Source organism: Chiloscyllium punctatum, chromosome 31, assembly GCF_047496795.1.
Source record: "Chiloscyllium punctatum isolate Juve2018m chromosome 31, sChiPun1.3, whole genome shotgun sequence".
In the NCBI taxonomy this organism is placed as follows: Eukaryota; Metazoa; Chordata; class Chondrichthyes; order Orectolobiformes; family Hemiscylliidae; genus Chiloscyllium; species Chiloscyllium punctatum.
In genome coordinates this window covers 76816330-76832015 of record NC_092769.1, presented here as the reverse complement: position 1 = coordinate 76832015, position 15686 = coordinate 76816330, and the positions used below count along the sequence as shown (strand labels likewise).

General features: G+C 54.8%; 1 protein-coding gene across 1 annotated transcript in view; it reads left to right on the top strand.

Moving 5' to 3' along the window:
• Positions 1-12918, top strand: part of LOC140457129 (phosphofurin acidic cluster sorting protein 1-like) — a 78080-nt gene extending 65162 nt beyond the window's left edge. The window contains exons 16-20 of the mRNA XM_072551155.1: positions 574-616; positions 1712-1856; positions 2257-2474; positions 5287-5409; positions 6454-12918. Of these exons, the coding sequence (XP_072407256.1) occupies positions 574-616; positions 1712-1856; positions 2257-2474; positions 5287-5409; positions 6454-6572 (648 nt within the window). The 3' untranslated portion in view covers positions 6573-12918. The remainder of the gene's footprint in view (positions 1-573; positions 617-1711; positions 1857-2256; positions 2475-5286; positions 5410-6453) is intronic.
• The last annotated feature ends 2768 nt before the right edge of the window (positions 12919-15686 follow it).

Genomic DNA, 15686 nt, shown 5'->3' with positions numbered 1-15686 from the left:
TTCATAGCTCCTTGAAAGTGGAGTCGCAGGTAGATAGGATAGTGAAGAAGGTGTTTGGTATGCTTTCCTTTATTGGTCAGAGTATTGAGTACAGGAGTTGGGAGGTCATGTTGCAGCTGTACAGGACATTGGTTAGGCCACTGTTGGAATATTGCGTGCAATTCTGGTCTCCTTCCTATCGGAAAGATGTTGTGAAACTTGAAAGGGTTCGGAAGAGATTTACAAGGATGTTGCCAGGGTTGGAGGATCTGAGCTACAGGGAGAGGCTGAACAGGCTGGGGATGTTTTCCCTGGAGTGTCGGAGGCTGAGGGATGACTTCATAGAGGTTTATAAAATCATGAGGGGCATGGATAGGATAAATAGACAAAGTCTTTTCCCTGGGGTGGGGGAGTCCAGAACTAGATGTGTGCTCTCTCACTCTCTCTCCCCGTCCCTGTTTCTATTTACCCTCGCCCTCCCTCTCCCCTCCTCAGCCTCTCTCTCTGTCTCCCCCTCACTCCCCACCCCTCCGCCCCCTCTCTCTCTCTGTCTGGGACACAGAGCTCTAAAGTGTGACTTGGTTTGTTCTCCAGGTGGTGAAGGTTGGCATTATTGAACCATGTCCGTCTCCAGCAGGTAAGAGTTTCATTGCACTGACACCAGCTCCATCCTCCTGGGGTAGAGTGTATCAGGCCCTGACCCACCTCAAACTGACTGCCCTCCTGGTTCCCTCTGTAAGTATCAGACAGAGGGAGAAAATGCAGGTCCCTCAGACACAGACTGGGTGTCAGGGAGTGACCCAGAGGGTGAGGGTCATAGACACGGCAAGGGAGACGGAGGGGGTGAGAGTCATGGAGAGGGCGAGAGTCAGGGAGACGGTAAGGGTCGTGGGGAGGTAAAAGGTCATGGAGGCGCCAGGGTCACAGAGAGGGTAAGAATTGGAGAGAGTGTGGGATGCAGAGAGGGCGGGGATCAGGAGTAAGATCAGTGTTCAGGGTGAACCCAGGTATTGTAGTAGAGTCCTGTTAGGATTGGTGGGGTGGGGGTGCTGACAAAGACCCCAGGGGTTGGGGGAAATTACAGAAACCCCCCCCAAGGTGGGGGTGGGGGGTTAGTGACAGGAATCCCCAAGGTACGGGGATGACAGACAGCCCCAGGGTACAGGGGAATGACAGACAGCCCCAGGGTACAGGGGAATGACAGACACCCCCAGGGGAATGACAGACAGCCCCAGGGTACAGGGGAATGACAGACACCCCCAGGGGAATGACAGACACCTCCAGGGGAATTACAGACACCCCCAGGGTACAAGGGAATGACAGACACCTCCAGGGGGATGTCACGACAGCCTCAGGGTGTATGTGTGTGTGTGTGTGTGTGTGTGTGTGTCTGTCTGTCTGTCTGTGTGAGTGGGTGGGTGGGGAGTGAGGGTGTTGTGTGTGTGTGGGTGGGTGGGTGGGTGTGTGTGTGTGTGTGTGTGTGTGCGGGGTGTGTGTGTGTGTGTGTGTCTGTCTGTCTGTCTGTGTGAGTGGGTGGGTGGGTGGGTGTGTGTGTGGGGAGTGAGGGTGTTGTGTGTGTGTGGGGCGGGGCGGGGTGGGTGTGTGTGTGTGGGTGGGTGGATGTGTGTGGGTGGGTGGGTGGGTGGGTGTGTGTGTGTGTGTGTGGGGCGGGGCGGGGTGGGTGTGTGTGTCTGTCTGTCTGTCTGTCTGATTGCCTGTGGTGCTGTTGCAGGGTCAGAGCTGGAGGACCCCGTGACGACAGTGAGCTGTGCCCCATCTACATCCCCCCCTCACAGCTCGAGCTCGGCGCTGGTGAAGGAGGTATCGTCCACACCCCCCTCGTCACCCTCCATGGGTGGGAACCTCTCCGCAGCAAGGTGGGTGGAAGAGGCAGTGTATACGGGTTGGGAATGTTTATGGGGGCTTGGGGAGCTTGGGGAGCCAACTGGAGAAGAGTGGGAGCGGGGGGGTCCAGGGATCGAGGGAAGACTGAGCTGTCTGTGTTGTCAGGAGCATTCAGCCTGAACATCCAGTCAGGAGGGTCTGTTCCAAGGGTCTTTTCCAAAGGTCCGGTTGAACGGTCTGTTCCAAGGGACTCTTTAAAAGGCGTCAGGGTGGGTATATGAATAGGAAGGGTTTAGAGGGAGATGTGGATATGTGCTAGGAAATGGGACCAGATTAGGTTAGGATCTATGATAGGCATTGGTGAACTGGGCCGAAGGATTTGTTTCGGTGGTGTACAGCTCTGTGACTGACTGAGACCCTGTCCTGTTGCAGTGCGAGTGCGGGTGAGGCGATGGGTCTCCAGGTCGATTACTGGCTCTCCCACTCGGCTGACAGGAGGAAGGAGGGAGAGAAACGCGACGTCAACGTGAAGAATACATTGAAAAGCGCCTTCCGCTCGGTTCAGGTCAGCCGCCTACCCAACGGTGGGGAGCTCAGCCCCTCCGTCACCATGTCCATGACCGTGGTCACCAAGGAGAAGAACAAGAAAGGTGAGGGGGGTGGGGGGGGATCAGTGTGGGCAGGGCTCCACTGGGGGGGGAGGGGGGGGTCAGAGTGAGGGAGGGTCAGTGTGGGAGGGTCAGAGTGAGGGGGGGTCAGTGAGGGAGGGTCAGTGTGGGAGGGTCAGAGTGTGGGAGGGTCAGTGAGGGGGGGGTCAGTGAGGAGGGGGTCAGTGAGGGGGGGGTCAGTGAGGGAGGGTCAGTGTGGGAGGGTCAGAGTGTGGGAGGGTCAGAGTGAGGGGGGGTCAGTGAGGGAGGGTCAGTGTGGGAGGGTCAGTGAGGGGGGGGTCAGTGAGGGGGGGGGGTCAGTGAGGGAGGGTCAGAGTGGGAGGGTCAGAGTGTGGGAGGGTCAGTGAGGGAGGGTCAGAGTGTGGGAGGGTCAGTGAGGGGGGGGGTCAGAGTGAGGGGGGGTCAGTGTGGGAGGGTCAGAGTGAGGGGGGGTCAGTGAGGGAGGGTCAGAGTGTGGGAGGGTCAGTGAGGGGGGGTCAGTGAGGGGGGGGTCAGTGAGGGGGGGTCAGAGTGTGGGAGGGTCAGTGAGGGGGGGTCAGAGTGAGGGAGGGTCAGTGGGGGGGGGGTCAGAGTGAGGGGAGGGTCAGAGTGAGGGGGGGTCAGTGAGGGAGGGTCAGTGTGGGAGGGTCAGAGTGTGGGAGGGTCAGTGAGGGGGGGGTCAGTGAGGGGGGGGTCAGTGAGGGGGGGGTCAGTGAGGGAGGGTCAGTGTGGGAGGGTCAGAGTGTGGGAGGGTCAGTGAGGGGGGGTCAGAGTGTGGGAGGGTCAGTGTGGGAGGGTCAGAGTGTGGGAGGGTCAGTGAGGGGGGTCAGTGAGGGAGGGTCAGAGTGTGGGAGGGTCAGAGTGTGGGAGGGTCAGAGTGAGGGGGGGTCAGTGTGGGAGGGTCAGAGTGAGGGGGGGTCAGTGAGGGAGGGTCAGAGTGTGGGAGGGTCAGTGAGGGGGGGTCAATGAGGGGGGGGTCAGTGAGGGGGGGGTCAGTGAGGGAGGGTCAGTGTGGGAGGGTCAGAGTGTGGGAGGGTCAGTGAGGCAGGGTCAGAGTGAGGGGGGGTCAGTGTGGGAGGGTCAGTGTGGGAGGGTCAGTGAGGCAGGGTCAGAGTGAGGGGAGGGTCAGAGTGAGGGGAGGGTCAGAGTGTGGGAGGGTCAGTGTGTGGGGGGGTCAGTGAGGGAGGGTCAGAGTGAGGGGAGGGTCAGAGTGAGGGAGGGTCAGTGAGGGGAGGGTCAGAGTGAGGGGAGGGTCAGAGTGAGGGGGGGTCAGAGTGTGGGAGGGTCAGCGAGGGGGGGGTCAGCGAGGGAGGGGTCAGCGAGGGAGGGGGGTCAGTGAGGGGAGGGTCAGAGTGAGGGGAGGGTCAGAGTGAGGGGAGGGTCAGAGTGAGGGAGGGTCAGAGTGAGGGGAGGGTCAGAGTGAGGGGAGGGTCAGAGTGAGGGAGGGTCAGTGAGGGGGGGGTCAGAGTGGGAGGGTCAGTGTGGGCAGGGCTCCACTTGGGGGGAGGGGGGGTCAGAGTGAGGGAGGGTCAGTGTGGGAGGGTCAGTGTGGGAGGGTCAGTGTGGGGAGGGTCAGAGTGAGGGGAGGGTCTCTGTGAGGGAGAGGGTCTCTCCTGTTACCCGATGACTGGGAGGGAGTGGGTGAGGGACAGAGGGAGTTCCCTCTCTGTGAGGGTGAGGGTCTCTGCTGTTACCCGATGACTGGGAGGGAGTGGGTGAGGGACAGAGGGAGTTCCCCCTCTGTGAGGGTGAGGGTCTCTGCTGTTACCCGATGACTGGGAGGGACTGGGTGAGGGATTGAGCGAGTTCCCCCTCTGTGAGGGTGAGGGTCTCTGCTGTTACCCGATGACTGGGAGGGAGTGGGTGAGGGATTGAGGGAGTTCCCCCTCTGTGAGGGGAGGGTCTCTGTGAGGGAGAGGGTCTCTCCTGTTACCCGATGACTGGGAGGGAGTGGGTGAGGGATTGAGGGAGTTCCCCCTCTGTGAGGGGAGGGTCTCTGTGAGGGGAGGGTCTCTGTGAGGGAGAGGGTCTCTGTGAGGGAGAGGGTCTCTGCTGTTACCCGATGACTGGGAGGGAGTGGGTGAGGGATTGAGGGAGTTCCCCCTCTGTGAGGGGAGGGTCTCTGTGACGGAGAGGGGCTCTGTGAGGGGAGGGTCTCTGTGAGGGGAGGGTCTCTGTGAGGGAGAGGGGCTCTGTGAGGGTGAGGGTCTCTGTGAGGGGAGGGTCTCTGTGAGGGGAGGGTCTCTGTGAGGGAGAGGGGCTCTGTGAGGGTGAGGGTCTCTGCTGTTACCCGATGACTGGGAGGGAGTGGGTGAGGGACAGAGGGAGTTCCCCCTCTGTGAGGGGAGGGTCTCTGTGAGGGGAGGGTCTCTGTGAGGGAGAGGGTCTCTGTGAGGGGAGGGTCTCTGTGAGGGGAGGGTCTCTGTGAGGGTGAGGGTCTCTGTGAGGGAGAGGGTCTCTGTGAGGGGAGGGTCTCTGTGAGGGGAGGGTCTCTGTGAGGGGAGGGTCTCTGTGAGGGAGAGGGTCTCTCCTGTTACCCGATGACTGGGAGGGAGTGGGTGAGGGATTGAGGGAGTTCCCCCTCTGTGAGGGGAGGGTCTCTGTGAGGGGAGGGTCTCTGTGAGGGTGAGGGTCTCTGTGAGGGGAGGGTCTCTGTGAGGAGAGGGTCTCTGTGAGGGGAGGGTCTCTGTGAGGGGAGGGTCTCTGTGAGGGTGAGGGTCTCTGTGAGGGGAGGGTCTCTGTGAGGGGAGGGTCTCTGTGAGGGGAGGGTCTCTCCTGTTACCCGATGACTGGATGAACCTCCTTGTCCCTTCAGTGCCAACGATATTCTTGAGCAAGAGACCAAAGGAAAAGGAGCTCGATTCAAAGAGTCAGGTCATTGAGGGGATCAGTCGGTTAATCTGCTCAGCAAAACAGCAGCATCACAGTATGCTCAAAGGTCAGCTCCACGTCATCCATACACCACATACAGTGGGCTATTCACCCTGGCTAGAGGGACTGCAGTGGACAGCACGTCTCTGTAACACCCCCTCGAGTCCCTACACCCCCTCCCTATCTCTGTAACCCCCTACACCCCCTCCCTATCTCTGTAACCCCCTACACCCCCTCCCTATCTCTGTAACACCCCCTCGAGTCCCTGCACCCCCTCCCTATCTCTGTAACACCCCCTCGAGTCCCTACACCCCCTCCCTATCTCTGTAACACCCCCTCGAGTCCCTACACCCCCTCCCTATCTCTGTAACACCCCCTCGAGTCCCTGCACCCCCTCCCTATCTCTGTAACACCCCCTCGAGTCCCTGCACCCCCTCCCTATCTCTGTAACACCCTCCAGCCCCTACACCCCCTCCCTATCTGTGTAACCCCCTCCAACCCCTACCCCTCCTCCCTATCTCTGTAACCCCCTCCAGCCCCTACACCCCCTCTCTATCTCTGTAACCCCCCTCCAGCCCCTACACCCCCTCCCTGTCTCTATAACCCCCTCCAGCCCCTACACCCCCTCCCTATCTCTGTAACCCCCTCCAGCCCCTACACCCCCTCTCTATCTCTGTAACCCCCTCCAGCCCCTACACCCCCTCTCTATCTCTGTAACCCCCTCCAGCCCCTACTCCCCCTCCCTATCTCTGTAACCCCCTCCAGCCCCTACACCCCCTCCCTATCTCTGTATCCCCCTCCAGCCCCTACACCCCCTCCCTATCTCTGTCACCCCCTTCCCTCCCTGTACCCATACCTATCTTTGTAACCTCTCTCAGCCCCTGTACCTCACACCCCCACCCCACCCCACCTTCTCTGTCACACACTCTCCCATCCCCTGATTCCCATCGCCCCCCCCCCATTGCGTGCTCTGTACTCTGGGATCCCTCCCTAACCCCCTCTGTCTGTCTCTCGTCTCCCCCTTTCACACTCTCCCTAACCTGTGCTGCAGTGAACATGGTGAAGTGGCGAGGCTGGGTGAGACTTACTGGTGCTGTTTTGTGTCTTACAGTTTCTATCGATGGACTGGATTGGAACGATGTGAAGTTTTTCCAGCTAGCAGCACAGTGGCCGACACACGTCAAACATTTTCCAATCGGACTCTTCTCATGCACTAAGGCCGGTAGTTAGATCAGCCCAGGAGCAGGGAAACCTACTATCAGGGCAAGCTGCAGTCTCCAGTCCTCACTCGGAGACTCAATACCGGACTGGAATGTATCATGGGAATGTTCAAGATTCAAAACCATCTGTGTTCAAAAAGGGAACAGCATTACAGGCAAGCTGTGTGAACAACAGCTTTTTAATCTGTCTGTTAACCTATCCAGAAAGTTCAACTTTAGTTATGTCTGCTGTCTGTAACCATCCAGTAACCCGCTAGTCTGTAACTCCCCGAGTCTGTAACTCCCCGAGTCTGTAACTCCCCGAGTCTGTAACTCCCCGAGTCTGTAACTCCCCGAGTCTGTAATTCCCCCAGTCTGTAATTCCCCCAGTCTGTAATTCCCCCAGTCTGTAACTCCCCCAGTCTGTAACTCCCCCAGTCTGTAACTCCCCCAGTCTGTAACTCCCCCAGTCTGTAACTCCCCGAGTCTGTAACTCCCCGAGTCTGTAACTCCCCGAGTCTGTAACTCCCCCAGTCTGTAACTCCCCCAGTCTGTAATTCCCCCAGTCTGTAACTCCCTTAGTCTGTAATTCCCCCAGTCTGTAACTCCCCCAGTCTGTAACTCCCCGAGTCTGTAACACCCACAGTCTGTAACTCCCCCAGTCTGTAATTCCCCCAGTCTGTAACCCTCCCAGTCTGTAACCCTCCCAGTCTGTAACCCTCCCAGTCTGTAACCCTCCCAGTCTGTAACTCCCCGAGTCTGTAACTCCCCCAGTCTGTAATTCCCCCAGTCTGTAATTCCCCCAGTCTGTAACTCCCCGAGTCTGTAACTCCCCGAGTCTGTAACTCCCCGAGTCTGTAACTCCCCCAGTCTGTAATTCCCCCAGTCTGTAATTCCCCCAGTCTGTAACTCCCCGAGTCTGTAACTCCCCCAGTCTGTAATTCCCCCAGTCTGTAATTCCCCCAGTCTGTAATTCCCCAGTCTGTAACCCCCCCAGTCTGTAATTCCCCCAGTCTGTAACTCCCCCAGTCTGTAATTCCCCCAGTCTGTAATTCCCCCAGTCTGTAACTCCCCCAGTCTGTAACTCCCCCAGTCTGTAACTCCCCCAGTCTGTAACTCCCCCAATCTGTAACCCTCCCAGTCTGTAACCCTCCCAGTCTGTAACCCTCCCAGTCTGTAACCCTCCCAGTCTGTAACCCCCCCAGTCTGTAACCCCCCCAGTCTGTAACCCCCCCAGTCTGTAATTCCCCCAGTCTGTAATTCCCCCAGTCTGTAATTCCCCCAGTCTGTAATTCCCCCCCAGTCTGTAACTCCCCCAGTCTGTAACTCCCCCAGTCTGTAACTCCCCCAGTCTGTAACTCCCCCAGTCTGTAACTCTCCGAGTCTGTAACTCCCCCAGTCTGTAACTCCCCCAGTCTGTAACTCCCCCAGTCTGTAACTCCCCCAGTCTGTAACTCCCCCAGTCTGTAACTCCCCCAGTCTGTAACTCTCCGAGTCTGTAACTCCCCCAGTCTGTAACTCCCCCAGTCTGTAACTCCCCGAGTCTGTAACCCCCCAGTCTGTAACTCCCCGGTTCTGTAACTCCCCGCGTCTGTAACTCCCCGCGTCTGTAACTCCCCCAGTCTGTTACCCTCCCAGTCTGTAACTCCCTCAGTCTGTAACTCCCTCAGTCTGTAACTCCCTCAGTCTGTAACTCCCCCAGTCTGTTACCCTCCCAGTCTGTTACCCTCCCAGTCTGTAACTCCCTCAGTCTGTAACTCCCTCAGTCCGTAACTCTCCCAGTCTGTTACCCTCCCAGTCTGTTACCCTCCCAGTCTGTTACCCTCCCAGTCTGTTACCCTCCCAGTCTGTTACCCTCCCAGTCTGTTACCCTCCCAGTCTGTAACTCTCCCAGTCTGTAACTCTCCCAGTCTGTAACTCCCCAGTCTGTTACCCTCCCAGTCTGAAACCCTCCCAGTCTGTAACTCCCCCAGTCTGTAACTCCCCCAGTCTGTAACTCTCCCAGTCTGTAACCCCCTCAGTCTGTAACCCCCTCAGTCTGTCACCCTCCCAGTTTGTAACTCCCCCAGTCTGTTACCCTCCCAGTCTGTAACTTCCCCAGCCTGTAACTCCCCCAGTCTGTAATTCCCCCAGTCTGTAATTCCCCCAGTCTGTAATTCCCCCAGTCTGTAATTCCCCCAGTCTGTAATTCCCCCAGTCTGTAATTCCCCCAGTCTGTAACTCCCCCAGTCTGTAACTCCCCCAGTCTGTAACTCCCCCAGTCTGTAACTCCCCCAGTCTGTAACTCCCCGAGTCTGTAACTCCCCGAGTCTGTAACTCCCCGAGTCTGTAACTCCCCCAGTCTGTAACTCCCCCAGTCTGTAACTCCCCCAGTCTGTAACTCCCCCAGTCTGTAATTCCCCCAGTCTGTAACTCCCTTAGTCTGTAATTCCCCCAGTCTGTAACTCCCCCAGTCTGTAACTCCCCGAGTCTGTAACACCCACAGTCTGTAACTCCCCCAGTCTGTAATTCCCCCAGTCTGTAACCCTCCCAGTCTGTAACCCTCCCAGTCTGTAACTCCCCCAGTCTGTAACTCCCCCAGTCTGTAATTCCCCCAGTCTGTAATTCCCCCAGTCTGTAATTCCCCCAGTCTGTAATTCCCCCAGTCTGTAATTCCCCCAGTCTGTAACTCCCCCAGTCTGTAATTCCCCCAGTCTGTAACCCTCCCAGTCTGTAACCCTCCCAGTCTGTAATTCCCCGAGTCTGCAACTCCCCGAGTCTGTAACTCCCCCAGTCTGTAATTCCCCCAGTCTGTAATTTCCCCAGTCTGTAACTCCCCGAGTCTGTAATTCCCCCAGTCTGTAATTCCCCCAGTCTGTAATTCCCCCAGTCTGTAATTCCCCCAGTCTGTAATTCCCCCAGTCTGTAATTCCCCCAGTCTGTAATTCCCCCAGTCTGTAATTCCCCCAGTCTGTAAGTCCCCGAGTCTGTAACTCCCCCAGTCTGTAACTCCCCCAGTCTTTAACTCCCCCAGTCTGTAATTTCCCCAGTCTGTAACCCTCCCAGTCTGTAACCCTCCCAGTCTGTAACCCTCCCAGTCTGTAACCCTCCCAGTCTGTAACCCTCCCAGTCTGTAACCCCCCCAGTCTGTAGCTCCCCCAGTCTGTAACCCTCCCAGTCTGTAACCCTCCCAGTCTGTAACCCTCCCAGTCTGTAACCCTCCCAGTCTGTAACTCCCCCCGTCTGTAATTCCCCCAGTCTGTAATTCCCCCAGTCTGTAATTCCCCCAGTCTGTAACTCCCCCAGTCTGTAACTCCCCCAGTCTGTAACTCCCCCAGTCTGTAACTCCCCTAGTCTGTAACTCCCCCAGTCTGTAACTCCCCCAGTCTGTAACTCCCCCAGTCTGTAACTCCCCTAGTCTGTAATTCCCCCAGTCTGTAATTCCCCCAGTCTGTAATTCCCCCAGTCTGTAATTCCCCCAGTCTGTAATTCCCCCAGTCTGTAACTCCCCCAGTCTGTAACTCCCCGAGTCTGTAACTCCCCGAGTCTGTAACTCCCCGAGTCTGTAACTCCCCCAGTCTGTAATTCCCCCAGTCTGTAACTCCCCGAGTCTGTAACTCCCCGAGTCTGTAACTCCCCGAGTCTGTAACTCCCCGAGTCTGTAACTCCCCGAGTCTGTAACTCCCCCAGTCTGTAATTCCCCCAGTCTGTAATTCCCCAGTCTGTAACTCCCCCAGTCTGTAATTCCCCCAGTCTGTAACTCCCCCAGTCTGTAACTCCCCCAGTCTGTAACTCCCCAGTCTGTAATTCCCCCAGTCTGTAACTCCCCCAGTCTGTAACTCCCCCAATCTGTAACCCTCCCAGTCTGTAACCCTCCCAGTCTGTAACCCTCCCAGTCTGTAACCCTCCCAGTCTGTAACTCCCCCAATCTGTAACCCTCCCAGTCTGTAACCCTCCCAGTCTGTAACCCTCCCAGTCTGTAACCCTCCCAGTCTGTAACCCCCCCCAGTCTGTAACACCCCCTCAGTCTGTAACCCCCTCAGTCTGTTACCCCCATCTGTTACCCCTTAGTCTATTACTCCCCAATCTGTTATCAACCAGTGTGTAAAACCCCCAGTCTGTTACACCCCAGGCAGTAACAGCTCCCAGTCTGTTCCCCCTCCAAGCCTGTTACCAACCAGTCTGTTACCAACCAGTCTGTTACCAACCAGTCTGTTACCAACCAGTCTGTTACCCCGAATCTGTAACCACCCAGTTACCACCCTAGTCTGTTACCATCCTGTGACCTCCTCGTCCATGTGATTCCCCATCTACTGTCTGTGATTGCCCTGACACTGTGCTGTAACTGGCCTGTTTGTGACATCCCTCTCTGATTATACTCGAACCCCCACAGCGAAGCCAGCTGTGACCTGTCCCTTCCCACGTTCTGGGAGCTCTGTACTCTGTGTCCTGTGTGAATGTATAGGTATCTGCAGGAATGACAGCTGGTAGGCAGGGCTTGGAGATGCTGAGGCCCCACTGCAGAAGATGAAGTGGTGTGCACTGCTTCCCCAGACCTTGGAAACTCTCCCTGTCTGGCATTATAGTGTTACCACCCCTTCTGTCCCCATCCCTGGGAGTGTTTGATGGGGGACAGTGTAGAGGGAGCTTTACTCTGTATCTAACCCCGTGCTGTCCCTGTCCCTGGGGAGTGTTTGATGGGGGGACAGTGTAGAGGGAGCTTTACTCTGTATCTAACCCCATGCTGTCCCTGTCCCTGGGAATGTTTGATGAGGGACAGTGTAGAGGTAGCTTTACCCTGTATCTAACCCCGTGCTCTCCCTGTCCCTGGGAGTGTTTGATGGGGGACAGTGCAGAGGAAGCTTTACTCTGTATCTAACCCCGTGCTGTCCCTGTCCCGGGAATGTTTGATGAGGGACAGTGTAGAGGGAGCTTTACTCTCTAACTAACCCTGTGCTGTCCCTGTCCTGAGGAGTGTTTGATTGGGGGACAGCGCAGAGGGAGCTTTACTCTCTCAGTTCTGGGAGTGTTTGATTGTGGCAGGTGAGGAGAGATATTTACTCTGTACCTAACTGTAGTGGGAAGTGTATGGGAGCAAGTCCTGTGTGCAGTGAGATTCTTCCTGTCTGATTCCTGCTATACCTGATGTCATGTGCTGTTTGTGATTTAAATTGTGACGTTGTCCTGGTCTGTATTTTGAAGGTGTTTGTATTATTTTTGTGCCATAAAGCTGATGTATAATATTGACGAGAGAGAGAGAGAGAGAGAGAGAGAGGTGTTGGGTTTTGTTTTGGAATCTTGCTACTCTGTGCCATGCAGTCACCCTCAGGATCATTTCTCATCAAGCAAGGTTTGTAACTCCCCCTCCCGCTGTGATACTGAGCCCTTTGCCCCCACATACACTGAGCAGGAAAGACCCAGGCTCCTGACCTGGCCTGTGCTGACTTAACCGATCACAGTCAGGCCTGCGGTTGGCCTCCGGGGTTAAAGACAGCTACAGTAAAAGCTGTCCCCCTTGGGGTTTCTGCAATATCAGGAATTCCCTTCAAAACATTGTTCCTTTGAATCAAATGTAAGAGCTGGTCTGGGTGGGATGAAAGTGAACAAACAGACTGATAGTAAGCATTATCGTTGACTCCCAGCTACCCAGCTGAACTGCATTCACAGGGCTGGAACTTAACTTCCAACAACTGCAGGAATGGGGATTTGCCTCTGGGAAGTCCCTCCCACTTGTGTGCCTCACTCTATGCCTGACACATCCCAGAAGCAAGAGTAACTGTTCAGTGAGGCCTCCTGCAAGTTTAACAAGCCAGCCCGAGCCAGGCTGTTTACAGGGGGAGACCTGGCTCTGAACTCGTGAGGCTGCGACAGAGTGAGACCAGCCTCTACCCTGCTTCCCCAGCCATGGTCCTTGGGGTTCAGGGAATTGCACCGTGACTGTCAGCCGTCACTCCTGAGGATAGGAGGTAGGATGGTAGAGGACGGAAGGAGGCCACTCGGCCCATCAAGACTGTGACAGCTATTTGGAAGAGCCATCTAATTAAATGTGTGCCCCCCCCCCCCCGCTTTTCCACGTCCAACCCCTCCCAAAAAACCCTGCAAACGTCTCTTTTTCCTTTATCTATCCAGATCCCCCTTTGGAAAATTCTGACGAATCTGCGTTCAGGGACATTGGTAGCTTGTGGGTCAGTCTCTGAACTGTCTCTGAGGATAACTCAGTGCTTACTTCATCAGTGTCTCTGTGGAGCTATTAACAGCCGGCCTGTTATCAGTATTCAGGGAGAGATAGAGAGTTCCCTGCTCTTTCAGTAAAGCTCTCCCATCTGTGTCTTTTGCTTCCATATACATACATATACATGTATATATATATATATATATATATATATAAAGTATTAGAATTTTTTAAAATCCAAATAAAATTCTGCTAATATGCAACAAACTTGCTGTGTGCCTCTGGTTATCCCCACTTCTATCTGTGTGAGGTTGGAGGATTGGAGAGTCTCTGTAGTCCCATTACTCTGTCAAACCACACTTTTCCCACTTACCAAGAAGAGCAATTAAATTCATTACCTTGGTCAGGTTTAAACTACAATAGTGATCAGCCAGCGTTCTTATTAAACACAATTGCTGATTTATTATTTAAAAATGCAACGACAGGTTAATACATACTGTTGGTAGAACAGTGGGGCAGCACAGTGTCTCAGTGGTTAGCACTGCTGCCTCACAGCGCCAGACACCCGGGTTCGATTCCAGCCTCAGGCGACTGACTGTGTGGAGTTTGCACATTCTCCCCGTGTCTGCGTGGGTTTCCTCTGGGTGCTCCAGTTTCCTCCCACAGTCCAAAGATGTGCAGGTCAGGTGAATTGGCCATGCTAAATTGCCCGTAGTGTTAGGTGGATTGGTCAGAGGGAAATGGGTCAGGGTGGGTTACTCTTCGGAGGGTCAGTTGGGCTGAAGGGCCTGTTTCCGCACTGTAGGGAATCTAATCAAAAAAAATATAAACCCCTAATTTGCTGGCATTGTAGACGGAGTTAATGATCGCTTAAAAGTACACAGGGATATTGACAGAACGGGTGAATGGATAAAATCTTGGCAGGTGGAGTTCAATGTACACAAGTGTGAGGTTCAGTTTTGGACTAGATCAGGGTATGAAGTTAAACACAGCAAATGTCCAAAGAGACTTGGGGACTTAGAAGGACAAGGGGCAGCAGATACATGGGAACACCACCCCCTGCAAGTTCCCCTCCGAGCCCCTCACCATCCTGACTCGGAAATATATCATCGTTCCTTCAGTATCAAAATCCTGGGATTCCCTCCCTAAGGGACACTGTGGATGAACCCACAGCACATGGACTGCAGGGGGTCAAGAAGGCAGCTCACCCCCCACCTTCTCAAGGGGGCAACTGTGGACTGGTAATACATGCCAGCCAGCAATGCCCACAACTAAATAAAGATAAATAAAATAAGGATTCAGAGGTTATGCTGCAATTAAACAAATCCCTGATTAGATCTCCCTTGATGTACTGTGAGCACATCTGGGCAGCAAACCTTAGGAAGGAAGTATTGGCCTTGGAGGAAAGATAACATAGGTTTACAAGAATGATAGCTGATCTTAAGGGGTTATGAGGAAAGATTATATAAATTAGGCCTGTTTTCTCTAGAATTTAGAAGGTTAAAGGGCGATCTGATTAAAGTTTGCAAGGTATTAACAAGAAAAGTTAGGGTAGATAAAGATAAGCTATTTCCATGGGTTGGAGATTCGAGAACTAGGAGCATAATGTGAGGATGAGGGCCAGACTGTTCAGGAGAGATGTTAGGAAGCACCTTGACACACAAAGGGTGGGAGAGGTTTGGAACTCTCTTCCACAAAAGGCAGTGGACGCTGGATCAGTTGTAAATCTGAGGTGGATGGGTTTTTTTTTTGTTAAGCAAAGGGATATATGGGCCAAAGGCAGATGTATGGAGTTAGGCCACAGATTAGCCATGATCTCGTAGAAGGATGGAGCAGACTCAAGGGGGTTGAATGGGCCTACCTCTGTTCCTATGTTATCCTTTGACATATCCCCAAACACACCCAGGTAATTACAGAGATTGGGTTCTGGAGAAAGAACACTTTGGCCAATGGATTATTGATGAAACCAAAAGCACAGCATGTGGAAAGTTCCTTTTATTCTGACGTTCAGGCATATGCAATTGACCCACTAACTACCCAGGGTTGGTCATAGCATCTTGCAGATACGGCCTGATGTGAAGTATAATTGTGGGAGAGGTTTTCTTAAACTACTCTTTCAAAAGAGCGAACAGTTTCCCTGCAAACATTCCCTGAAAACTGACGAGCCATATATCTGCTCCAAGTCTCTGTGCATGCTGATTGGCTTGTTGACCTGAGAGGTACAGATTGAAGCGAAGAAAACAAGAGGAAACAGAGGTTTTACCCTGAACGGATAGAGAGGGTTTCCCTTTCAGAGACAGGAGAAATGAGCCAGGAAGCTTGTTCCTCACAGACTTTCCCTTCCTCTCAGCTTGTTCCTCGTGGGTCTTCCCTCTCCCTCAGCTTGTTCCTCGCGGGTCTTCCCTCCCCCTCAGCTTGTTCCTCGTGGGTCTTCCCTCTCCCTCAGCTTGTTCCTCGTGGGTCTTCCCTCTCCCTCAGCTTGTTCCTCGTGGGTCTTCCCTCTCCCTCAGCTTGTTCCTCGTGGGTCTTCCCTCTCCCTCAGCTTGTTCCTCGTGGGTCTTCCCTCTCCCTCAGCTTGTTCCTCGCGGGTCTTCCCTCTCCCTCAGCTTGTTCCTCACAGACTTTCCCTTCCTCTCAGCTTGTTCCTCCTGGGTCTTCCCACTCCCTCAGCTTGTTCCTCGTGGGTCTTCCCTCTCCCTCAGCTTGTTCCTCGTGGGTCTTCCCTCTCCCTCAGCTTGTTCCTCGTGGGTCTTCCCTCCCTCTCAGCTTGTTCCTCGTGGGTCTTCCCTCTCCCTCAGCTTGTTCCTCGTGGGTCTTCCCTCTCCCTCAGCTTGTTCCTCGCGGGTCTTCCCTCTCCCTCAGCTTGTTCCTCCTGGGTCTTCCCTCTCCCTCAGCTTGTTCCTCACGGGGCTTCCCTCTCCCTCAGCTTGTTCCTCACGAGGCTTCCCTCTCCCTCAGCTTGTTCCTCGTGGGTCTTCTCTCTCCCTCAGCTTG